We start from the raw sequence: 27031 nt of genomic DNA, 5'->3' as shown, positions 1-27031 counted from the left end.
AAAAGTGAATTCATCACTGTTTAATGTACAAAGTATTTTCTAATCTCAATCTGTCATCATAATAGCTTTAGTGAAGTCACTACTGCTGTCATATCAGCCACAAGTGATAATGGGTTTACAATTCATTTTCTTAAACGTAAATCCTCTTAACAATTACTATCATTTTCTTAGCAGTGTACTCGAGTAATAGCTGAATCGTAGGATCCAGTGTTCCAGTGCTAGACTGACTAGGCTGAGAGCCTTCACAGTGATGGATCAAAAGATGTAACTGCAGAGGTAGGCAACCAGCAACAGCAACAACCACATTTGCTGTGGTTATGGATTCAAGACCTCTGTGAAAGGTTAAAAAAAAAACAGAAATAAAAAACCATTTTTTGTTACACCTGTCTAGGAATCTCTAGGTCATCCAGCACAATTTTGTGGTCAACTTCTGGCAGAAATTGACCATAGAATAGCACTGGAAGACCTAAAAATGCCTAGAGAGGTGTTCTCTATAGGAATCACTAGGTTCTCCAGTGCTATTCTATGATCAGCGTCTGGCAGAAATTGAACACATAATAGCATTGGAAGACCTAAAAATGCCTAGAAGAGTGTTTTCTCTTGGCATCTCTAAATCCTTCCAGCAGAAATTGATCACAGAATCATTCTGAAGACTTAGATATTCTTAGAGAGAACATATTAATCAGATCCGCAAATAATCAAAACTGCAACAGTCAAAGCTACTATTGTGGAGGCCTGGCTCTATTTATTTACTATTCCTAAATCTCCTTCTTTACATACCTTGCAACATTTCACAGACAAAAACCAGGCCCTGTGTTACTAAGCAACATCAGAGCATGGTCAAGATGGCAAAAGTTATTTATGAGTAAGAAGAAACAAGCTAGAAAAGGCTGAAGCCATGGGCTTTCACCTGAGCCTCCTGGGTAGGACACTCTCCTTTTCCTTTTGCTGAGTTGAGTGCAAATTGCTTTTGCACTTTCAGTACAAATTGGGATAACTGGAGAATATGTCTTTATGGTTTCCTATCAAGGATCTAATCAGATCTGTATGAGTTTATCTTTAGCAGTACTATATAATCTTACACTTCCAGACCTTCAGCACAAAGGCACATACAGCGCACTGATGTAAGTGGTATGCTCTCCAGCCTTATTGTAAGTTTGTCCACGAACCCACTGAACATGGTCAGCAAGGAAAATTGTGCAATGGAATTAGGTTTTTACCATGAACAGAACTTTTCCGAGCCCTTCCTACAATCACTTTCTTAATTTGTTTCTGCTTTAGCCAGAGGGAATTGAGGCTCAGATATACAGTAAGTTCATATGTAATGCCAAATTGTACTTTGTCACATTCACAGCCATCCTTATTCTCCTGTTTCCACTGTTTTCCTTCCCCCATTGCTGCTCCATCTCACTTAGGGCCTGCATTTCAGAACTTGAATTCTTATTCATAAAATGCAATACGGTGGCGTGTCACTGAGTGACCTTTGTGTAAAAACACACTTGACTCCTCTATAAGTGGAGCACTTGCGCTTAAAGGTAATTCAGGTACAGTCATCCCTCCATATCCATGGAGTCTGCATCCACAGATCCAACCACCCATGGCTTTAAAATATGTTTTCCAAAAGCAAACCTTGATTTTGCCATTTTATATAAGGGACACAATTTTACTATGCTATTGTACATAATGGGACCTGAGCATCTACAGATTTTGGTATCCTTAGGGGGTCCTGAAACCAAACCACAGCGGGTCCACTGTAGTACTAAATATGAGCTGGAATAAGAAGAAATATGAACCCAGAAGACACAAAGCCATTTTTGTGTCTTACCTAACATCAAATCAAATGATGTCCTTCATGCTGTTTTCAAAGTATATGGGTCTCAGTCTAGAGTCCAATTCATATGACACAAAGACAGATTCTTAACTGTCCTGTAGCCCTAAAGATTTAGTCAGATAAACACATTTGCTGCTAGTTGCACCAACAAAGAGCCTGGTCTGTATTTGCTTGTGAGATCCTAGAGGTCGCTTGGTAGACACAGCAAAGGAGCGTACTGTCAAAGGTAACCCAAACAGGTTGGCGAAGAGTGTAAAAGAGCCCGACTGTTCTCTCTGAATAGGTCATTGTGCTATTCTTATGAAGAAATCACCAAAGAAAGGGTTAAGTAGTCATTCTTACTAGATGTGCTGACCTAAATAGGAGGATCAGTCCCGCTTCCCTTATTATCAGTGTGAGCTTTATCTCTTCGCATAGGCTTTGGAACGGCAAAGCGATTCTGGGATGATTTAACAGAACCAGAAATCTCGGTAATTGCATCTGCAGAGTTCTGAAACAGCCTGTGACCCTCATCAATACATTAATGCATCTAGAAGTCAAGTCCTAGGCCAGACCCTAAGGCAAAAATAATACCCCTTTAGAGCTGAGTACAAATTAACTGGCCTGGAAATCAAAACTCATAAAACATTCATTATGGTTTTAAAGAAAAAAAAAGTCCCAGTATCTTAGTTATCATATAGGAATTCACCTAACCTGCCTTAGCGCCAAACTTGGCAAAACTCCAGGATGAATATTCAAATATGGAATATAGCGGAAACTTCAGCTGGCGAGGAATTCAAAAATCCTTGCTTTATGTGCCTCTTGGGGCTTTGAAGCCTAAGCCTTGTAACGGACAGCAGGTGTGGTGAAAACAATTAAAAGGGATAAAGCAGTTACATTTGAATTGATCTAATCTTCTGTCCCCCACTGGGATCTGGAGAGATATCTTTCTAGAATTACCACGTTTTATCAATAGCAGGCATTCTGGGAAAGTGCATTTCGAATGACAAAACCATGAACATCATTTGCATGTGAGTGAGGCTGTTCAAAGGAAGGAGGCCACCCAAAAAATGCTTGCCCTGGGCTAAACAATGGAGAGAGGGAAGAACAATGTGCGTCCTGTCGTGGCACCAAAGAAACCATCCTCACCCAAAAATAGTGTCTATTCTTCTATTAATTTTTTCTCGGTTTAGAATTGTATTGCAAAACTCAGATCCAAGACCAAATTGGATGTCAAATGAATGAAAGGAAAAGAAATCCAATGATTTGAGTTAGAGAATAACAAAAAAATAAAATAAGATAAAAAAATAACGACAAGAAAATAAGTCTCATCTGTAAATGGCCCAAATCTCCTTTGAGCAGTGTTTTCAACATGGTGTTTATTACTACCAGTATTCTGGCCTTAGTAATTCATGACGCACATAAAGCAAATTGGCCTTAAAGCTTCTTTAAGGCCAATTTACAAAATCCTTTGGATGTTGGCTGCTAGAGTTGCCAACTTCTTATTGTCTTTCCTCTTAGACAATCCCATCATGGCATGAGAAAAGCTTGACCTGCTTAATACCTGGATCTGGCTGCTCTTAAAAGGCCAGGTCAATAGAAAAAGCTGAAGACAACCCTTTGCTTCTTGTTGTTAATTGCCCTCGAGTTGACTTTGACTCATGGCCACCTGATGAATGAGATATTGCTAAGCTCCTCTGTCCTCAACCTCTCTGCTCAGCTCCTGCATATGTATAACTAGCTTCTCTGATTGAGTCTCTCCATCTAATATTTGGCCTTTCTTTCTTTCTTTCTTTCTTCTACCCGCCACCTTTTCTATTATCTTTTCCTGTGAGTCACGTCTTCTTGTGATGTGGCCAAAGTATGACAGCCTCAGCTTAGTCCTCTTAGCTTCTTGGGAGAGCTTAGGCCTGATCTGCTGTAATACCCATGTGTTTGTCATTTTTGCTGTCTTCAGCTCTCTTCTCCAGCACTGCCTCTCAAAAGAGTTGCTTTTCCTCTTATCCGCTTTCTTCAGTGTCCAGCTCTCGCATCTGTACATGGTGATAGGGAATGCCATAGCTTGGGCTATCCCTACTTTAGTGTTCAGTTTTATATCTTTGCACTTTAGGCTTTTGTCTAGTTTTTTGATAGCTGCCCTTCCCAGTCGTAGTCTTCTGATTTCTTGACTGCAATCTCCATTTTGGTCAAAGACAGATCCAAAATACAAGAAATCCTTAACTATTTCTATTTCTTCATTGTCTAGCTTGAATTGATGTACATCATCTGTAGTTCTAATACAGATAATATTATCTCAGCTGACTCTCCCCCACCCAAATATTTCACTTGGTCCATCATGACAGTTATCACTTGACTGCTTTCCATCCAATGGCAGCAAAAGAAAGAGGCAATTAATATGAGCCAGAACAACATAGTGGTTTGAGTGTTAGAATATGACTCTGGAGACAAGGGTTTGATTCCCAGCTTGGCCATGAAACCCGCTGGGTGACCTTGGGCAAGTCACATTTTCTCAGCCTCAAGGGAAGGCAATGGCAAACCTCCTCTAAATAAATCTTGCCAAGAAAATCCCATGATAGGTAACCCCTTAGGGTTACCATAACTTGGAAATGACTTGAAGGCTCAGAGCAACAACAAAATGTCAGTAAGTCTTGCAACCAAACGTATGCCCGCATTACTTTTTTTTCTAAGAAAACAGAAAGAGCTCTGCTGGAACAACTTAAATTGTCCACCTAACCCAGATTCTTGTTTCACATTGTGGCAATCCAGATACCCACTAAAGCCTACAAACAGGGTATGAGGGCAGTAGTCTACCCATGTCCCTGCTTGCCAGCAACTGGTATTCAAAGGAATGCTGCTGGAGAATTGGGAGGTTCCATATAACCATTATGACTGCTAGCCCTTGGAGGGTTTTACTCTGCAAAATGAAGGTGTAAAGTTCTTCATGCTGAGTGGTAACAGCAATTATGTGGACATAGTTGGTGCCTATTCATAAGTCCTTCCTGCCCTTCCTTGAATTTTTTGACAAAAGAGAATGAGACGGCCATGCTCTCCACCTAGACAGCATTATGCGGGACGGAAAGAACTGAACAGAAGTAGCCCAAATGCCAGGAAGAATTATGTTCAAGTGCTACCACTGTCATGAGTTAATTTTATAAACCAAACGCAGGGAGTACAAAACCCAACATCAGTAATGTGGTTTAAATCAGCATTTGCCAGTGTAGCTGCATATACAAGCTTCTCCAATGTGTACAAGGGTTTTTGAGCTAGAAAAGAAATTGTATTTTTGTGGTCTGGTTTCTTCTTATTCACCCCTGTGAAAGGAAGCTGAAATGCAATTATTCACAAGAGTCTCCCTCCACCTTTGGGTAGCCTGTAAATAAATATTAAACGACCCATGCTTTTTTGGATGACTTTTCTCTACTGGTTGTTCAAACGTGTCGGGTCTTTAAAGAGAATGCACCCAGGCTCAGAAGAGTGCCCTCTTTTTTTTCCTTTTGGTGTCAAGGTGGTGTTTATGACAGTACAAGAGTCTGAGCAATGACTGACAGTGGCATTTCATGAACATTTATGAGAGCAATCAATAGGACTGTGTCTTAGTTCATTGTGCACCTGTCATTCAGCGTAGCCAGAAAATACCTGCCATTTGTACTCATGGCGTGCCAGTCAAGGACTTGAACTGCAAGGTGTGATCAGCCATTTACACTTGCTCAGACTGTAAACTGAGAAGAGCTTGGTAAAGTTACTGTCTTGGATTACAGCACCCAGAATTCCCTAGCCATTAACCCAGGGAATCTGGAAGCCATCGTCCAACAAAGTAGTTTTATTATTAATATAGCGCTGTAGATTTGTGTACCAGAGCAAGAGCAACTGCTGAAATCCATAGAAGGAACAAAAAGGGGAGAGAAAGACTGGCTGTCTTCATGCTTGCTTTTGTGCTTTCCAAGGGCATCAGTAGGGTGCTGGATTAGGTAGACCTAATACTAAAAGAATAGATTAGGTGGACCTAATACTAAGCTAATAGATTAGGTGGACCTAATACTAAGCTAATACTATTCTCACTCTTCTATTTAGCTGAATCTGCTGATTTTTTTTCAGAACATAAGAGGTGCCCTGAGGTCCCCCTAATCCAGCACCCTACTGATACCCTTGGAAAGCCCAAAAGCAAGTCATGAAGACAACCAGTGTGTATGTGTGTGTATGTGTGTGTATGTGTGGCAGAACAGAACATACTGTACTTTGAAGTTGTCTGTTGGTAAGCTACTGTAATTGAAATGGTTTATCTCCTTTCTTGTCCAAAGGTTCCATTACAGTTCACAACATCCATGGCCATCAGGAGTTTGAAAGTCCCTTTCCACACTAACAGCTAAAAAGAGAAAGCTGAGATTCTTTCACCCAGATCCTAAAGGCACCAGATCCAATCTGATCTTGGAAGCTAAGCAGAGTTGGGAGACTGCCGACGAAGACCAGGTACTGTAGCCTACATTGGAGAGGAAGGAACTGTCAATACCCCTTCTGAGAATTCCTGTCTCCTAAGATACATACAAGTATTTCAGACTTGCACACAATCACAAATTATTTCATTTTTTTGGTAAAGTTGTGACCTTACTCCCAGAATCCAGAGTTGATATTACCTATTAAAATAACCTCCAAAACACAAGTTTAGCCCGGCATAATCAGCATCGACAGGTACAACCCAACACAGGTGTGCTCTGACCTATTAAAATAAACAGATTGTCAACTCTTAGGTTGTGACCAATATATTACCAACCTAATTGGTCAGAAAACTACTGCTTAAGTACTTCAGATGTCTTGTGAAGTGGGACTCCTGTTTCAAGGGTATAGAGGGGGGAAAGCCTATATTAATAGAAGAATGTATTTTATTTCAGTACATTCAAAAACAACCCCCACCCCCAAATCACGAACAATATATTCTTTGAGCTGTGTTCATTTGTCTGCTACCTCTTTCTTGGTTTTTTCCTTTTATTATTATTTTTTTACAGTCAGAAATTGCATAGAATTGATCAGGAAATGGATCTTTCCCATGGGAAGCCCATATCTGTGCAAAGCTGCTGTTAAAGATCGATTCGTTCTCACTGGGATGTCAACATGCACCATAAACACTGCTTTCTAGTGACCTTCATTTTGTAGCAAAGATGTTCTCAGATCCAAGATGTCAGGAATGACTATTTAGCTTGGTAATATATATATTAAACAACAGCATACATAGTAATTGTATGCTGTCCTTTAAAAAAATAGATAATTGTGAGGGCTCATCTCTTCCTAACGTAATGACCAGGCTTGACTTGAAGAAGTTGACAAACTTGGGATAATTTAATTCTACCCCCCTCTGCTGGTGGGAGAAAGTTGACCATCACCTCTTTATACCTTTGAAACTACTTTTGCAAAACTCCAGACACAGGAGTTTATAAAACGGGAGGAATTTCTCTTAAATTCGAATGAAAAGAAAGTGGGGCCAGAGCGCATTCACTTAAAGTCGCTAGTTTAGCGCAATTACGTGAATATGCATTGCATTCGAACTGGCTCCCCATTGCCCGAAAATAGCATGCCGTTGCCCAAATTTGCGTGTGGCAGTCTATCACGCAATAATGTTAAACCCTATGATTGCGTTCAGATTGCCATCGGATTATACTTCCAATTACCCTTGTCTGATAAACTCTACAGAAAGAAAGTAGTAGGCCACCTGGAATTCCAGCTGTTTCAAGGCTTTTGTGTTCAACATGTTGGTTGGTTTTTGGTATTTGCAACTTTTTAAGTGGATTTACCCTGCTGGTGACCCAGACCACATGGAAGAAAATCCTTTATTTTGTAACCTCCCCGAAGCTGGTACCTGAAATCAGATGTGCTGGACCTAGGCCTTGAAGTATCTAAAATAAAATAGGTTGCCCTCCCCTATATTCCAAAAGAAAATAGAGCCAGCCCTTGAGATCCATAGATTCTTTATCCACAGATTTAACCATCCACGGCTTGAAGATATTAAAAAAAGATATAAATTCCAAAAAGCAAAACTTAATTTTGCTATTTATATAAAGGACAACATTCCACTATGCCATTGTATTTAATGGGACTTGAGCATCCACAGATTTTAGTATCCAGGGGGAGTCTTACAACAAAACTCCAGCAGATACCAAGGGCCAACCTGCACACCTGCCCAATTTGAAGATGCTCATAGAATAGTAATTTCTCTCAGTGTAAGATATTTGTGGCTATGGTGGTCTCTTTCTTCTGGGGGGTGGCTTTGCCTTTTTCATACCCAACACCTCGAGTTTTAGAGACGCAAGCCATCGAGGAAGAATCCCCCCAGCCTAGCTCCAAAGCTTTCCTCCTAGTGGTTCAGGAACTAGGTAGGTTAGATACTCTTTCATATAAGACAGATACCAAAAAGTTCCCATTGGGCTCAGCCCCCAGCCTTAAGCTTTTGATTTGCTCTCAAAAAGCTGGGAAGCTGCTTTATTAATTTAAAAATAGTTCAACACTGTGTACAAGTCTCATGTTCTATAAAATGGAACATTAGTTTCTTTTTCTTTTTTTCACCACATCCTCGTGGCATTTTACTCGGGTTCGCTGCTGTTTGTCACCTTCTCCCATTCCAAACTCTCGTCGCTTTGCATGGGAGAATCTGGTCCTGGCCGGATCCGGAGACCTTGGAACCTCCGGCATTCCGGACATACTCGGATATGTGTGCAGCCGCGAGCGACCAGGGCGGCTTCTTGCGCCAGTCTCTGTGCCAGCTGGTCGGGGTCACCTCCACCACAGAGCTTGCCGTTGCTGAGCGTGGTGGTTGTACGGGCTCTTCGTTCTTCTTGTATGACAGGGCGAGTCCGTATAATCCCCCCTCGCCTCCGACGAGGGTGGAAACTGTCCTTGCAGAGAATGATGCTACGTAACTCTGTCACCATCTCCTGGCAGACGGACACCTAGTGTAGGGCAACAGACAGAAGATCAGTTCTTGAAGGACATTCTATCTCACGCATACCTTTGGGAATCTCTATCATGCTGGTCTCTTTCAGCTGTTTCATCTTTTTAATTGAAACCTGCCTTATTTTGTTTTCTGTGGCACTGGGAAATCTTCTCATTCAGCTTTGGATTTAGAAAACCTAACAGCCTTATCAGCATCATCTGCAGCTGAATACCTTGCATGATAAACCTCAGCAACACTGAAGGTCAAGTCATCACACTTACAGATAAATTGGTGTGCGATCTGAATTGATGGATCGATTCGACAGCGGAGCATTGTTCCCACTACTTTTGCCCTGATCACATTTTTTCGCACTACATTTTCTCCGATCACATTTTTTTCCCTCCAAAATAATCCACCTGTGGTTCCCATTTACAAATGAATCGATTCAAAATGATTTGGCTCCAGCTAGCTGAAGGGGGAATTTGAATAGATTCCAATCTGCATGTGGTTCACACTTGAGCAGATTCGATTTATTGAAAAAGAAGCTGAAAAAAAATCAGCATCAAAAAGACGCGGGTTAAATGGGTCTAGCGCATGGCCCCCCTCTCGGATTAAGTAGGAACCAGGGTTATTTGAACCAATTCAAACCGATTAACAATCCTGTTTAAAAGGTAGTGGGAATGAGGCCACAGAGATGCTGAACCTGTGTCGGCGCTGAATGGTCTTCCATACCTCTTCCTCCTAAAAATCTTGCAAGTAGAAAACTAGATGATGTCAGGGAGAAAAAATTTGCCCTTCCATGCTAGTTTTCCATGTGCATTTGTTTTAATGGCAAGCCATTCACTCAAGTGGAGCAGATCACATATAAAAGGTTATCGCCTTGAAAAGAACTAGGCTTGGAAAGCTTCTTGAAGTCTAAATTGGCACAATTAAAAAATTGCCACAATGTGCCCTTGGCTCATCTGTTGTTGATCTATACTCTCTCACAGCTCCCTCACATTTAGCAGTGCAAGTAAAGGTTGAGTCTCCCTTACCCAGAATTCTTCAATCTGAAATATTCCAAAATGGTCCACATTGGTGGCTGAGATAGTGACACCTTTGCTTTCAGAAGGATCAGTGTACATACAAAAGTATTAAAAATATTACGTATAAAATTACTTTCAGGCTATGTCTATAAGGTCTATGCAATACAAATGAGTTTCATATTTAGATTTGGGTCTTATCTTCCAGATGTCTCCTTATGTATATGCAAACATACCAAAATCCAAAACACTTCTAGTCCAAAGCATTTTGGAAAAGGGAGACTACACCCTATAGCTGATATTTAATTTATGTCTTATCAACTTCATTATATTTTCTATTAAAAACTTAACCGATTTCAACATCATATCTAAACATCTTTTTTTTAAAACCACAAAACACTGATATTTTTCATAATCTCAGCTATTGTTTATAACTTGGTTGAGATTTGGATAAATTACCCTGCTTTTACCTAAGCATTTCTGAAACTTCAATGTCATCTCCTGCCAAGTTTATAAAACCTCCTGTCTTTTTCCCACCGTGATCAACTTTCATTTGATACGAGAGCTTTCCTGTTATCGTGATCTGGTTTTGTGACCATTTTCTTTCTCCATAGAGGATATTGTGGCAGAACAACAAGCTTTGGAAGTCTAGCAATAACACATTTTGTTGCTTGCAGCACAAATGCCAACATGTTCTTGAAATATCTTAATTTTTCATAAAGGCTCAGCATGTTCAGAAAACCAGGAGGGATTGCCTTGGTTACTTTTTACCTTGGTAAAGAATAGGTTGCAGCAGAACAGTCATTTATCACATCATCCCTACATGTGTCATAATGTTCCTCTGGTTTTAAAGCACTTTAAAGCTTTAAAACACATTAAAAGATGTTTATGAATGAAATTCATTTTTTTAGCTGTGATAGAGTCTACAACTTCTCTAACTCATTGTACATGAAATAGATGCACTACGTAAATATACTTTGTGCTATTCTTAATAACAGTGAGCACTTACATAACATTTCCTGAATGTTCAAAGTGCCTCTTATATATCATCTCCTAACCCATACAATGCATTTTGGTGAATTTAGTGGATATTGTTGTTGTTGTTATTATTATTATTATTATTATTATTATTATTATCCTTTATTTATGAAGCGCTGTAAATTTACACAGCACTGTACATGCAATCCTTTTAGTTAGACGGTTCCCTGCCCTCAGGCTTACAATCTAAAAAGACATAACACAGAAGGAGAAGGGAGTGGTGACGGGAAAGGGTAAGAGGTCCAGCAGTTCCTCTCAACCTCCGAGGCCTGGACCAAGGCATGATTATTTATGCGTTATAGAAAATGTCAGTGAGATGAAAGGCTTTGCATCAGGTTGCCTGGCAAATTTACAGCCAAGATAATATTGAATCCAGTGACTTTCTGATTTCTAACTCTTATCTCGCAACCATTTCACCATATTATCTTTGGGAAGGTTTTCTAAATTCCACACCGCAAGTTGCAACACAAGCAGGTTAGTGCTTAGGTATGTAGTCAGAGTATTTTATACAGGACTAATACGAGATATTTTGACTACTTGGTAAGGTATAAATTAAAAAGGACATTTAAAAACGACTTGTTTTCAATACCTATGTGCTCAGACAGTGATGCATTAAAAATCGGTGATGCCAAGTCATTTGAAAGCTTGGTTACTTAAGTAATAGACAGCCCCTGGTGAGCAATACTCCATTTTCTCCTGTCCTGGATACATTTACAAACATCACATTGCCTCCATTTTAATGCCTGTTTTCCTACATCTCCATTAGTACAGCGAATTACAAAGGCTTACATCAGTTAGCATTACAGAGCTCAGCAAGCAGCATCTAGAAAACCTTTTAGGAGCATGTGTTGTATGTGTGTCTCATGCTTATGAAAGATCCCCCGAAATACCTATTTTTTCAAGCTGGTTCGCACTGACTGACCATACTCTGAATATCATCCCCCCCAAAATGGTTGAATAATAGCCTTTTAGATTACTAAGGTTGAAGTCACTCATAGCAAATAAAACTAATTCAGGATCAGGGCAAGGATTCCTAAATAGGCACTGCCTTTGTTATAGATCAGCTTTATATGCTCTTAGCATCATCATCATCATCACATAAGTATATCTGTTTGCTGGAACATGATTGTCTACTCCCTAGATCCTTTTTGGAGGGGTGGGATGTAAATAAACCCTATATTATTATTATTATTACTACTACTACCAGGGTGCAGGAGTGAAAAAGAGTGACGTGAACAGGTTTGTGATAGGATTCTGCTGCCCAAACCTTCATGCCAAATACAGAGGGTGGTGGAGTGGCATCTGGTTTTATGCCAAGTGGGCATTTAATAGTTAACACATTACTGGCTGTCATGCAATAGGAGAAAAAAACAACTTGCAGTGGATAGTAGACTATGCATTTGATAATTTGTACTGGCAATGTCTAAAAGTAACATTAATTAGAATGGCTTTCAGCCCAATATTCATTAAAACGCCATATTCATTTTTCTCCTTATGCGGAGGCAATCACTGTGGTGAATGATGAGTTTTTGAGGCATTTCTTTTGAAAAAGGGGACAAAGCATTTTTCTCTTTGTTATCTCACTTCTGTTTGCTATTTTTGAACCCGGTGCGTAGGAGAATCATAAAATAATTACATTGGTTTTCAAGTCAATCAGCACGGAGTTAATGGCTAGTATTCTTTCTTCTTGCTGTTGTGTGCCTTCAAGTCATTTCCAAATTATGGTGACCCTAAGACAAACCTATCACGGGGTTTTCTTCACAAGATTTGTTCAGAGGAGGCTTTCCATTGCCTTCCCCTGAAGCTGAGATTTGCCCACGGTCACCCACCCAGTTGCATGGCTGAGTTGGGAATCGAACTCTGGTTTCCAAAGTCAAAGTCCACTCAAACCACTACACAACGCTGGCTAGATCAGCTATTAACATGTAACTACTTAGCCTGGCTCTCCCTCTCATTCTGATATACTGCACAGCAGCTGCTACAAATGACAGGGATCTGTTCTCCTGTTGACTGAGATGCAACAGACTGATATTCCTAACCCACTCCAGTGTTCTCCAGTGCAAGGAGGAATTGTAACTATTGAACTGGAGGGAAAAGGTTGGAAACATCAGTCTGTTGTATCTTGATCAACAAGAGAAGCGATTCCTGTCACTCACAGCGGATGTTGCCTGGTAAGTCAGGATTCAGGCATTTCCATGATTCCTCTCTATTCCCTACACGACTGAATACATAGTTGTTGTTATTGTATGCTGTCAAGTGATTTCTGACTTATGACGACCCTAAAACAAACTTATCACAGGTTTTTCTTGGCAAGATTTGTTCAGAGAGGGTTTGCCTTTGCTGTCTTCTGATCAAGCCTATGACTGACTCAGTTTTACCTGGGGATTGCCTTATGGTAGCGTTGGTACCCACCACTTGTGTACAATGCCTGGCCAAATAATAGATTGTACCAGTGTGATGTAGTGATTTGAGCATTGGACTAGGACTCTGGAGACCCAGGTTCAAATCCCAGCTCAAGCCATGGAAACCCACTGGGTGACTTTGGGCAAGTCTCGCTCTCTCAGCCTCAGAGGATGGCAATGACAAATGCCCTCTGAAGAAACTTTCCAAGAAAACCCCCATGATAAGTTCACCTTAGGATCGCCCTAAGTCAGACATGACTTGAAGACGCACAACAACAACAGCAACACTGGTAATAAAGACTTACCTCCGAGTGTTCCGAGTGTCGGAGGCTCCATAAGAACTCCAGCATTGCCATAAAAATCGCTACGATTAAACCGCATATCAGAACCACAAAGATTCCTCCGATATTCTCCATTCCCAGGCCTGTCAAAACACAACATCAAGAGAAGGAAATATAACATTCATATGGCAGCACACCTTCTAAGGATCCATTTTATACTCATTTAGATCAGTGGCCCACCCAGCCGCTCATTGTGTTCAGTCTGAATTGCATGCAGATTTCAGCTCTACCTTCTGAAAAGATGCTTCTTGAGCTTTTCTAACTATAAATCCAGTGATGTTTTGGACCTAACCTGGGGCCTCAGTCATGTGGCACACACAGTTTATCATACAGTCATTTTGTACATGCTGTGAACACATTCATAATTAATGTATACTATAGGCTGCTGCAGAATTAATGCAGTTTGTTGTTGTTGTTCTTAACTGCTTTCGAGTCGTCTCCGACTTATGGCGACCCTATGGATGAGACATCTCCAATATCTCCTTATCCATCATTGCTCTGCTGAAATGTTGTAGATTCATGCCCATGACTTCTCTAACTGAGTCTATCCATCTGGTCTGTCATCTCTCTCTTTTTCTACTACCTTCAACCTTTCCTAGCATCATTGTCTTTTCCAATGATTCATGCCTTCTCATGATGTGGCTAAAGTACGACAGCCTCAGTTTCATCATCTTGCCTTCCAGGGAGAGTTCTGGTTTGATCTGTTCAAGGACCTATCTGTTTGTCTTTTTGGTTATCCATGGTATCCTCGGCACTCTTTTCCAGCACCACATCTCAAATAAGTTGACTTTTTTTCTTAGCCACTTTTTTGCACTGTCCAGCTCTCACATCCATAGAAGGTGATGGGGAATACTATGGCTTGGACCATTCTGACTATAGTGCTCAGTTGTGTATCTTTACTCTTTAGGATCTTGTCTAGTTCTTTTATAACTGCCCTTCCCATTGTTAGTCTTCATATATATATATATATATATATATATATATATATATATATATATATATTCCACATGGAATATCAATATAATCCATTTTCGTATTCACAATGTTTCAGAATCACACAATGACTCAATGCACAAATCACACGACTCAATTATTCCAACTTGCTTCAGAAATTAAAAATCATGTCTCATCAATCCTTTTGTCTTCTATTACACATCTCAGTTATCTTAACTTTATTTGAAGACTACTGTATATACAACTTTATATAAGACTTTATATACAACTATTATTTACTACTCTGTTTACTACTCTATCCATTATTTTCCTCTTTTGCATATATTATGTTGTTCTGATTTTATTTCTCTTGCATAAAAACTTCTATCTATTCTGCTATATCTATATTTCTTATTTGATTTCTCTCCTACACACACACACACACACACACACACACACACACACACACACACTATATTATATTCCCTATTCTTATTTTTTGACTGCAGTCACCATTCTGATAAATGTTTGATCCAAGGTATGGGAACTCTTTAACTATTTTGATTTCTTCATTGACTGGGTTGACATAATTGCCATGCCACAATGCTATGGAACCCTGGGATTTGTAGTTTGCTGTGACACTAGAGCTCTCTGAGAGAGAAAGCTAAATATCTCACAATACTACAAATCCCAAAACTCCGTAGCATGGATCCATGGCAGTTAAAGTAGTGTCAAACTGAATTCATTCTGTAGTGTAGATGCATCCACAGCAAGGGAAGGCAAAAAGTGACAAAAGTCTGGCATTCCTTCTGTCTCAACTCTTACTGTGATTTAAGGTTTGTGTGAATAGGATCTTACCTACATTCCTTTGCATACAGGCAAAGTTTGTAAGAAAGCCATGACCTCAATAATCCGACACATCAAATCAGGGAATAGAAAGATGGCTATGTGATGTTGGTTGCTGAGCAACAGCAAGCTAGCAAAGATGAATTTCCAATACTTATGGGTGAATGGTTAAAAGAATTGGTCCTTTAAATCATCTGGCAAATATTTTTTCTCTCTACAGATATCCTCGAAGAACAGAAGATGGAATAGATGCAAGGAAAAGGGATAATGGTAGTCAGATAAATTGTTTTATACAAATACCTTGTCTAGGTCAAGTCATTAGAAACGGTGCAAATAGAAGAAGGCATATATCAGCATGCAAATGAAAGATAAGGAAGACAGCAATGAGACCAGAGCATTAGCAAGATTAATACCAGGGGCATAACAACTTTTCCATCTGGGTTGATGGCATACAACCATGGTTATTATTTAAAGTAATATGGAAAAGACCTAACAGAGATTTTGACCGGATGTGAATAATGATGGAGATGCCATTTGCAGTGACGCTTTTCCTTTCTTTTTACATGGATAAGAGCACAAGAGATGTGAAGGGAAATGAACGCAGAGGAGAAATCAGATTGACGTAAGCCACAGCTTAAATTAGTGGGAGTACAATAAACAGATCGTTGAGTTTTCTCTGTTTCTTCTCTGTCTTCTTTGTTTCATCACTTCTTTGAGGCTACACATACAACCAATTTATTTACTATCATTCAAATACATGTTGTTGTCTACGGGAGGGGGGAAGGTCTATCACATTCAGTAGACTAAGCCAAGAGACATGATTCAAGGATCAGTTCTTATATACTGGGACAGTAAATGTGACCCCTTCAGAAATTGGACTGCAGCTCCCACCATCCCTCACCATTGACTATGCTAGCTAAAGCTGATGGGAGTTCCAGTCCAGCAACCGCTGGAAGGCCAGAAACTTTCTCCTTTCCTTTTTCTGGCAGGGTAAGACCCTTTCAGACTTTTGGCTAAAGGTCTATGTAATAGTTTGTGATGGGGTAGTGTTGTGTTTTTATATTGTCTTAATCTTGTTTTTAATTTGACTGTTTAATTGTTTTTAAACTTTTGTATACATGATATTTTAATAGTATTTTGTCTTTTTAAATGGAGAAATGGTATATAAATCAATATATACCATGGAGTTGTGGTATATAAATCAATCAAACAAACAAATACTCCAGCTGTACCTTTTCCTTGGCTGCAAAGCTACGCATGCCTTCTGCTTCTGCAATGCTGATGATCCCTTTTATCTGATTGATCGTATTGAAGACATGGTCCCTTGTTTCTTGCTCACTCCTATTTTAGCAACCTGGATATAAAACCAGGAAGTCATAGGTGTGCTAGATCCATGATAAAAGCTGCAGGAGTTGAGCCTGTAAGTCTGGCTGGACATATCTAACAGCTCTGTCTCTGTTGCTTATTACTGTTGTGTCTCAGTTGGACCTAACTGTTGATTGAACTGATGGCCACAACCACAGCCTTTGCATTGGCCTGGGCCAGGGTTATTATGGTTAATAATCACCTTGGACACCTATAAAATCTTCGTTTCTCTTCTGAAACAGTAAATCAAAACAGATGAATCAATGACTTATTGACTTCATCTCCCCAAAGCTTTTAGACACAAAACCTCGCTACCATGCTTTGTAAATCACTCTTGTTTTGGTTTTAAAAAAGCCCTGGGTTGGATCTCTATGTCGTCTTCTGCCATTCTTTTATTAGCACCTACAAGATTCAGTCAATCCAATAGATACTTCCACTAGTGTGTCCAATACATGGCTACAGAGGCAGTGAAGGAATAAGGGAATCTAGAGGTGGTAGAACAGGCCAACAGAAGGAAGCCCAGAATTTGATGTTTACTAGATACTGAAGAATATCTGACATCTCTAGCCAATGGCTTGGGAGATGACACTCAAAATATCGGCAAAATGTTGACAACACAGCTAGTCCCTGTTCTTCTGTTACTCCAAAGTAGGACAGTTTCTGCTGCTCCTGCAATGGATTTATAGAGCACAGCACCAATGGAGATTGTCTTGATTCTGCCAGAGCTGCTGCCTTCACTGCTAAAGGTCGTAGGCTGCATCTGCACCACAGAAATAATCCAGTTTGACACAACTTTAATTGCCGTGGTTCAGTGCTATGGAACTCTGGAAACTGTAGTTTGCTGTGGCACCAGAGCTCTCTGACAGAAAAGACTAAATGTCTCACAATACTACAGTTCCCAGGATTACATAGCATTGAGCCATGGCAGTTAAAGTGGTGTTAAACTAGATTATTTCTGCAGTGCGGATGCAACCATAATCCATTGATGTACAACACAATTGTGACCAGGAATGCCGGGGCCTACTTGTTTAAAAGAGAGCCAGCACAGTGTAGTGGTTTAAGCATTGGACTACAACTCTGGAGACCAAGGTTTGAATCCCTTCTCAGCCATGAAACCTACCGGGTGATCTAGGTTGGGTCATACACTCTCAGCCCCTAAAAATCCCGTGACGAATTTGCTTTGGGATGCTATAAGTTTGAAACGACTTGAAGGCACACAGCTACAAGAAGCTCTCTTTCTCTGTGCTCCTCACTGAGTGAGAGACAGGTCCCTGGGTGCCTTCCTCCTACTCTCTCTCTGTCAGTAGTAACTATTTCATAATTTATCAGTTTATTTTTGTCCCTTTGAAGCTCAGTTATATGTTTGAGATGTCAAGATAAAGCAATTAGTGCTCTCGCAAGTCTCCGGACGGCAGACATTGGGCAGCGAGGCACTCAAAAAAAGCTTCTGTAATGCAATCCTGTCTCTGTAAGGAGGGAGAAAAACGGCCTGGAATCCACGCCGAATGGCTGGAAATGACTTAGAGCAGGCTCTTAAAAGGCAAAATAATTTCAGAGTTCCTGACATAAGACGATTTCACATTTTTACGAACGAATTAAAGAACTTGAGACGAAAGATGCTATCAGCTTCAATCCCCTTGAAGTGCCCTCCGCCCGCCTGCACCCTAGTTTCAAATGTTTTGGTGCATGGGGGCAGGGAACACAGAATGCTTTTTTATTTCAAAATGATTTCTTTAGCACCCCTTCTCCCCCTTTCACAGACTCTTTCATCCCTATGTTCAAATTTAGATTTTTGTGGCCCATCTAGGGCTTTTCAGGCACTCCATTCTTCCTTTTGACTCCCAACAGTAGGACAAAGATTTTTTGCCGGATGATCAGTATTGTCTTGCTAGTGTTACTCTTCATGTTTGATTTCCCAAAGTAGTATAATGGAAGGCCACACAAGCCCGTTTGTCTTTTGCTCCATGATCTTGTCGAGGTCAAAGCCTTCCCTTAACAACTTTCAGTCTCCAAAGCAAAGAAAGCTTTTCTAATTTAGCTGAGTGTGACTGCCGGTGGTTTTGTCTTTTAATATTAGAAAGCAGTTGTTTTGGGCTGCATCGGTTCCTAGTTCGCAGATGTCAGCCTAAAGCTATTTTATACCGATTTGCATAACTCGCCCAGAAGGTCTTGCCCTTCATCTCCAGAGGTTTTATTACGAGAGTCTCTGTTATTTGCCCTCCCACTTCTCACAGTTCTTTAGATTGGATCATTAGCCATCGGTCTCTTCTGATGAAAGTTCCATTGCCTTTTAAAGGACCTCAGAATTTGGACGCTGTCCCTCAAGTGATCTATTTTCTGCTACAATGTGGTGGACGGTCATTAGAAGTCTATTTGCCCTCCGTATGCCTCCAATATTTGTCATCCGATTGTTTTCACTCTCTTTGCCCCAGGCAAGAACACACAGCGTGAGGTGCAGCAGCCGCTGACTTGGATTTCTCCTCTGATTATTAAGAAAAATCTCTAGATCTGGAAGGATACTAAAATCCTTGAGCTGGAAAGGTGACCCAGACTTGGAACATGCGTCTTCATCAGTAACTCCTGAGGTGCTGGGCAATGTACAAAATGAAGTACACACCTTCATTTTGTGTGGCTTCAAGATATTTCCGACTTATGGTGATCCTAAGTAGGACCTCCACAGGGTTTTGCTTGGTAAGATTTGTTCAGATTTGCCTTCATCCTGAGGCTGAGAGAGTGTGACCCACCCAAGGTCACCTAATGGGTTTCCATGGCCAAGCAAGGAGTTGAACCCTGGTCTCCAGGGTTGTAGTCCAACACTCAAACCACCACACTGCATTGACTCTCACATTAGGCAAGAGATATTAGACATAAGAAGGTAGAAAGTTGGGAGCTTTACCTTTGGCTCGATGGTCCTCCTCTTTGGGGCACTGTCCTCCTTCCCACCACTTTCGCTTCAAGATTTCCAGACGGTTGTTCTCCTGCAGCTGGAGAATGGCCAAGTCAAATTCGTCACGAAAAACAGAACCTGCAAAGTAGGGACAGAGAGGGAGACAAGAGGAAGAGATTTCAATGGAGGAACAGATATGCTTGATCTCAGGGTGGTTTTTTTGGTTAGTTTGCATTTTGTTTTGGTTTCTGCGAAATTCATAATTTACTGTACAGCTGAGGTATGCAACCGTGATCCTTTTTACTTACCCTTTTCCTGTTGTTTTTGTTGTTGGGTACCTTCAAGTCATTTCCGACTTATGGCAACCCTCAGGTGAACCTGTCATGGGGTTTTCTTGGCAAGGTTCTTCAGAGGAGGTTTGCCATTGCCATCCTATGAGGCTGAGAGAGTGTGGCTTGCCCAAGGGCACCCTGTGGGTTTACATGGCCAAGCCAGGATTCGAACCCTGGTCTCCAGAGTCCTAGTTCAACGCTCAGACCATGACACCACACTGGCTCCCTCTTTACATATATTTTAATTTTTTTAAAGACTTACACAAAAACTTTGGTGAGTGACTGAGATTTTTACAATAAAAAAAAGCCTCACCTGCCTCCACCATCTCTGAAAATGTAGTGAGGGAAAATGTAAAAGCATGTGCAAAGTTATGCAATGTAGACCATGATAAAGAATCATGGCCTACATTTCGTAGCTTTGCACATGCTTATCTATGCAACAGATGGGCAACAGGAACTTGCTAGTGAATTGCAAAGATGTGTATCAGGGCTCTGGCAGGCAGCATTAGGCTCTAATGATGTGCAATGGCACTCTAGCCAGTGTCCCAATGTGCATTGAGAGTGACCAATGCACGTCATGCCCTGGGTAACTTCAGAAATCTAAGCTTCAGTATGTTCAGAAAGCTTTATTCAGAAAGCTAGAGTTGTTCACAGCATAACCGTGTTGTCAGGACTGAATCAGTTTTAGTGGCACAGTATAATAAAAGCACATAGCTATGCAAAACCTTTTGCATGCTATAACACCCCTCAAACCAAAACATTCCTCTTCCCAGGACTATTCCTCCTTTCCACTACATACCAAGAGTTCCCATTGAAGTGACACTGACAGCTCACAGAGCCTATTTCCTCCTTTCACAGCTTCTCATTAGCCATCCTTTAAAAGATATACCCAGGTCTCCACAATATCCACAAAACATGAAATTTATTATCTCTTTTACTCAAAGAGGCCCAATGAGAATTTCATAATGTACGAAGACATTATGTGTGGTTCCCAAGCTTTGAACAGTATTTTATTCAATGAAGAGTACTTCTCTTTCAGGTTATTCACTCCCAGGTAATCAATTTTTGATTAGGCAAAGTTAAAATCCTGGTCTTGTTTCCTGATTTACTCTGGGAGATGCATAGCTGGGGATTTTCTCACTGGGAAGCTTTCTTTTCATTATGGTACAATCTTTTTCTCAGAACTTTTTGTTATGTTACACAATTGACAATAGAACTGGGAGTCAATTTTGGACTAACAATAATTGATCTTTAAATAAGGAACCATCTCTTACTTAATAAAGTGAGATACTAGGAGTTGGCTTAGATAGCATTGATCATGTTTTGTTCTTACTTGGGTGAAAATGATTTATATACTGCATATTACATATTTACACTGTAAATTCGCTGTATATTTATATCCAACTTTTATTACTGCTATTTTAAAATTGGTCTCTTGCCTCAAGGACTATTGACTGAAATAAAGGCATCGATTGATTGAACTCCCAAGTAGAAAAGGGGCTTCCTTTTCTTAATGAATTTATTAGATGCTCCAGAATTAACTACATATGAGAGCGACCCACGCTTTGTTTTGATCACAGTCCAGCCTGTATTTTTGCCATTGAGCAGATATAAAACAGATAGATGGGACAATTTCAGTGATAAGCCAAAGGAAGTTTGCAAAACCCTGCCTTCACCTAAGTGCAACCACCACCTGTTTCTCTCCTAGTTGGGATCTAAAAAGCAATCATAGGCCTGTTACAGACAGCCAAAATAAAGCTGCTTCGGGTCACAGTGGAGGTATGGTGTTTCAATGATGCATGCGTCCTAAGAGTCCAGAAATCGCACCAAAGCCACGTTCCAGCCTGGAGCATGGCTTTGGTGTGACTTCTGGACTCTTAGGATGCATGCATCATTGAAACACCATACCTCCACTGTGACTCGAAGCGGCTTTATTTTGGCTGTCTGTAACAGGCCATAGGCAGCTGTTTTCATCTAGCTCAAAATTGTGCATTTCTACATGGAGTAGAGGAGCTGTCCATGGTTCCAGATAATCTAGAGGTGGAGAACAGGCAAAGAAGAAGCCGAATTTAATGTTTACTAAATACTGAAGAGATCGGACAATCTCCTAGCCAATGGCTGTGGAGATGACACCAAAATATGCAAAATGTTGACAACACGGCTAGTCCTCCTGTTCTTCTGTTCTCAAAGTAGGCAGTTGCTGCTGCTCCTGCAATGGGGTTATAGAGCACGGCACCAAGGAGAGGGTCCGTTGATTCTGCCCAGAGCTGCTGCATTCAACTGCTAAAGGTCGTAGGCTGCATCTGCCAACCACAGTAAATAATCCAGTTTGAGACACAACTTTAATGCCGTGTTTCAGTGCTTGGAACTTGGAACTCTGGAAACTGTAGTTTGCTGTGGCACCAGAGCTGTATTTTCTCCTGACAGAAAAGACGAAAATGTCCTCACAATACTACAGTTCCCAGGATTAATAGCTTGAGCCTGGCAGTTAAAGTGGTGTTAAACTAGATTATTGCGGCAGTGCGGATCACCGAATCCGGGATGTACAAACACAAGTGTGACCAGGATGCCGGGGCCTACTTGTTAAAGAGAGCCGCACACCAGTGTAGGGTTTAGCATTGGACTACAACTCTGGAGACAAGGGGCGGGCTACACACCGCCCGATTTTGCGCGGTCTGCGCCGCCGCAGAAGGGCGCGCGGGGAGCCGAGCCTATAGACGGCCCGACTCCCGCGCGGACGAAAAAGAAGCTCCAAAATGGAGCGTCTTTTTTGCGTCGCGTTTGCGACGGAGCGAGGCGCCAGGGGCGCGCTCGCTACGCAGCAGCGGCGCGACGCGTATTGAACGCTAAGCCGTCCGATCGCAAAGATGGCGCGCCCTGAGAAAGGGCGCCGCGCTTGTACGGAACGGAGTCCGTACGACCCAGGGGCGTCTAAAAGAGACCCCCTTTTTTAAAAGGGGACGTCCTCCGGACGTCCAAAGGGCCGTCTGGGAAAGCCCCCAAGGGTTGTGTGAAGTCCCTTCTCGCCCATGAACCTCCGGGTGATCTAGTTGGGTCCTACACTCTCAGCCCTCAAAAACCCGTGAACCGAATGCTTGGGATGCTATAACGTTTGAACACGGACTGAAGGCACACAGCTACCAAGAACGCTCTCTTTCTCTGTGCTCCTCACTGAGTGAGAAGACAGGTTCCCTGGTGCCTTCCTCCCTACTCTCTCTCTGTCAGTAGTCACTATTTCATAATTTATCAGTTGTATTGTTGTCCCTTTGAAAGCTCAGTTATATGTTTGAGATGTCCCAAGATAAAGCAATTCGTGTTCTCTCGCAAGTCTCGCGAGCGCAGACCTTGGGCGCGTGCATTCAAACAAAAAGCTTCGTAATGCAATCCTGTTTCCTCTGTAAGGAGGGAGGAAAAACGGCCGGACTCCCACGCCGAATGGCTGGAATGACCTTAGAGCAGGCCTTAAAAGGCCAAAATAATTTCAGAGTTCCTGACATTAAGCCGCGATTCACATTTTTACGAACGAATTAAAGAAACTTGAGACGAAAGATGCTATCAGCTTCAATCCCCTTGAAGTGCCCTCCGCCCGGCCTTGCACCTAGTTTCAATGTTTTGGTGCATGGGGGCAGGGAACACAGAATGCTTTTTTTATTTCAACTGATTTCTTTAGCACCCCTCCCTCTCCCCCTTCCAACAGACTCTTTCCATCCCTATGTTCAAATTTAGATTTGTGGCCCATCTAGGGCTTTTTCAGGCACTCCATTCTTCCTTTTTACTCCCAACCAGTCGGGACAAAGATTTTTTGCCGGATGATCAGTATTGTCCATGCTAAGTGTTACTTCATCATGTTTGATTTCCCAACGTAGATAATGGAAGGCACACAGCCCGTTTGTCTTTTGCTCCATTCTGTCGAGGTCAAAGCCTTCCCTTAACAACTTTCAGTCTCCAAAGCAAAGAAAGCTTTTCTAATTTAGCTGAGTGTGACTGCGGTGGTTTGTCTTTAATATTAGAAAGCAGTTGTTTTGGGCTGCATCGGTTCCTAGTTCGCAGATGTCAGCCTAAAGCTATTTTATACCGATTTGCATAACTCGCCCAGAAGGTCTTGCCCTTCAACTCCAGAGGTTTTATTAAGAGAGTCTCTGTTATTTTCCCTCCCACTTCTCACAGTTTTTTAGATTGGATCATTATCCATTGGTCTCTTTCTGATGAAAGTTCCATTGCCTTTTAAAGGACCTCAGAATTTGGACCTGTCCTCAAGTGATCTATTTTCTGCTACAATGTGGTGGACGGTCATTAAGAGTCTATTTGCCCTCCGTATGCCTCCAATATTTGTCATCCGATGTTTTCACTCTCTTTGCCCCAGGCAAACACCAGCGTGAGGTGCAACAAGCGCCGCTGACTTGGATTTCTCCTCTGATTATTAAGAAAAATCTCTCGAGATCTGGAAGGATACTAAAATCCTTGAGCTGGAAAGGTGACACGACTTGGAACATGCGTCTTCATCAGTAACTCCTGAGGTGCTGGGCCAAGTACAAAATGAAGTTACCACCTTCATTTTGTGTGGCTTCAAGATATTCCGACTTATGGTGATCCTACGTAGGACCTCCACAGGGGTTTTGCTGGTAAGATTTGTTCAGATTTGCCTTCATCCTGAGGCTGAGAGAGTGTGACCCACCAAGGTCACCTAATGGGTTTCCATGGCCAAGCAAGGAGTTGAACCCTGGTCTCCGAGGGTTGTAGTCAACACTCAAAACCACCACATGCATTGACTCTCACATTAGGCAAAGATTATTAGACATAAGAAAGGTAGAAAGTTGGGAGCTTTACCTTTGGCTCGATGGTCCTCCCTCTTTGGGGCACTGTCCTCCTTCCCACCACTTTCGCTTCAAGATTTCCAGACGGTTGTTCTCCTGCAGCTGGAGAATGGCCAAGTCAAATTCGCCACGAAAAACAGAACCTGCAAAGTAGGGACAGAGAGGGAGAACAAGAGGAAGAGATTTCAATGGAGGAACAGATATGCTTGATCTCAGGGTGGTTTTTTGGTTAGTTGCATTTGTTTTGGTTTTGCGAAATTCATAATTACTGTCGCTGAGGTATGCAACCGTGATCCTTTTTACTTACCCTTTCCTTTCTGTTGTTTTTTGTTGTTGGGTACCTTCAAGTCATTTCCGACTTTGGCAACCCTCAGGTGAACCTGTCATGGGGTTTTCTTGGCAAGGTTCTTCAGAGGAGGTTTGCCCATTGCAATCCATGAGGCCTGAGAGAGTGTGGCTTGCCCAAGGGCACCCTGTGGGTTTACATGGCCAAGCCAGGATTCGAAACCCTGGTCTCCAGAGTCCTAGTTCAACGCTCAGACCATGACACCACAGCGGCTCCCTTTACATATATTTAATTTTTTTAAAAGACTTACACAAAAACTTTGGTGAGTGACTGAGATTTTACTAAATAAAAAAAGCCTCACCTGCCTCCACCATCTCTGAAAATGTAGTGAGGGGAAAATGTAAAACATGTGCAAAGTTATGCAATGTAGACCCATGATAAAGAATCATGACCTACATTCGTAGCTTTGCACATGCTTATCTATGCAACAGATGGGCACAGGAACTGCTAGTGAATTGCAAAGATGGTGTCGCAGGCTCTGGCCAGGCAGCCATTTAGGCTCTAATGATGTCAATGGCACTCTCTAGCCAGTGTCCCCAATGTTCATGAGAGTGACCAATGCACGTCAGCCCGGGGTAACTTCAGAAATCTAAGCTTCAGTATGTTCAGAAAGCTTTATCAGAAAGCTAGAGTTGTTCACAGCATAACCGTGTTGTCAGGACTGAATCAGTTTTAGTGGCACAGTATAATAAAAGCACATAGCTATGCAAACCTTTTGCATGCCTATAACACCCCTCAAACCAAAACATCCTCTTCCAGGCACTATTCCTCCTTTCCACTACATACAAGAGTTCCCATTGAAGTGACACTGACAGCTCAGAGCCTATTTCCTCCTTCCACAGCTTCTCTTAGCCATCCTTTAAAAGATTACACCAGGTCTCCACATATCATCCACAAACATGAAATTTATTATCTCTTTTACTCAAAGAGGCCCAAGAAATTTCATAATGTACGAAGACATTATGTGTGGTTCCCAAGCTTTGAACGTATTTTCTTCAATGAAGAGTACTTCTCTTTCAGGTTATTCACTCCCAGGTAATCATTTTGATTAGGCAAAGTAAACCTGGTCTTGTTTCCTGATTTACTCTGGAGATGCATAGTTGGGGATTTTCTCACTGGGAAGCTTTCTTTCCCAGTGGTACAATCTTTTTCTCAGAACTTTTTGTTATGTTACACAATTGACAATAGAACTGGGAGTCAATTTTGGACTAACATAATTGATCTTTAATAACGGAACCATCTCTACTTAATAAAGTGAGATACAGGAGTTGGCTTGATAGCATTGATCATGTTTGTTCTTACTTGGGTGAAAATGATTTATACTGCATATTACACATATTACACTGTAAATTCGCTGTATATTTATAATCCAACTTTATCTACTGCTATTTTAAAATTGGTCTCTTGCCTCCAAGGGCACTATTTGAACTGAAATAAAGAGACTCCGATGGATTGAACTCCCCAATTTTCGGTGTAAGCCAAAGGGAAGTCTTGCAAACCCTGCCTTCACCTAAGTGCAAACCTAACACCTGTTTCCTCCTGTTGGGATCTAAAACGCAACATAGCAGTACAGACGCCAAAATAAAAGCCTTGCTCGAGTCACAGCTGGAGGTATGGTTTTTGTTTTCCATGATGCATGCGTTCCTAAGAGTCACGAAATTGCACCAAAGCCCCGTCCACGCCTGGAGCATGCTTTCGGTGTGACTTTGGGACTCTTCAGGATGCCATGCATCATTGAAACACCACTACCTCCACCTGTGCACTCGAAGCCAGCCGCTTTATTTCTGGCTCCGTCTGTCAACGGCCATAGGGCCAGCTGTTTTCATCAGCTCAAAATTGTGCATTTTCCTACATGGGAGTAGAGGAAGCTTGTCCATGGTTCACAGATTAGTGATCTTCTTAAACCCTAAGTGGGAGATGCTAAGCGACCAAACCTGGGGCCTTCTACAGGCTAAACGTGTCCCTTGCCCTACCTT

The 27031-nt window shown here is 41.5% G+C and overlaps 1 protein-coding gene and 1 long non-coding RNA gene across 5 annotated transcripts in view; one reads left to right on the top strand and one right to left on the bottom strand.

The window, feature by feature from the left end:
- LOC121934524 overlaps window positions 1-15986 on the top strand; it is a 22441-nt gene extending 6455 nt beyond the window's left edge. For all 4 annotated transcript variants that reach the window (XR_006104631.1, XR_006104633.1, XR_006104630.1 and 1 more), the window contains exon 4: window positions 15532-15986. This is a non-coding gene — a long non-coding RNA (uncharacterized LOC121934524). The remainder of the gene's footprint in view (window positions 1-15531) is intronic.
- GRIK4 (glutamate ionotropic receptor kainate type subunit 4) overlaps window positions 7862-27031 on the bottom strand; it is a 434886-nt gene continuing 415716 nt past the window's right edge. Inside the window, exons 18-20 of the mRNA XM_042475094.1 lie at window positions 19573-19701; window positions 13497-13615; window positions 7862-8745 (exon numbers count right to left, since the gene is read on the bottom strand). Of these exons, the coding sequence (XP_042331028.1) occupies window positions 8380-8745; window positions 13497-13615; window positions 19573-19701 (614 nt within the window). The 3' untranslated portion in view covers window positions 7862-8379. The remainder of the gene's footprint in view (window positions 8746-13496; window positions 13616-19572; window positions 19702-27031) is intronic.

Source organism: Sceloporus undulatus, chromosome 6 (assembly GCF_019175285.1).
Source record: "Sceloporus undulatus isolate JIND9_A2432 ecotype Alabama chromosome 6, SceUnd_v1.1, whole genome shotgun sequence".
Lineage (NCBI taxonomy): Eukaryota > Metazoa > Chordata > Lepidosauria > Squamata > Phrynosomatidae > Sceloporus > Sceloporus undulatus.
The sequence above is the reverse complement of the archived record's forward strand: the minus strand, read 5'-3'. Positions and strand labels throughout refer to the sequence as shown.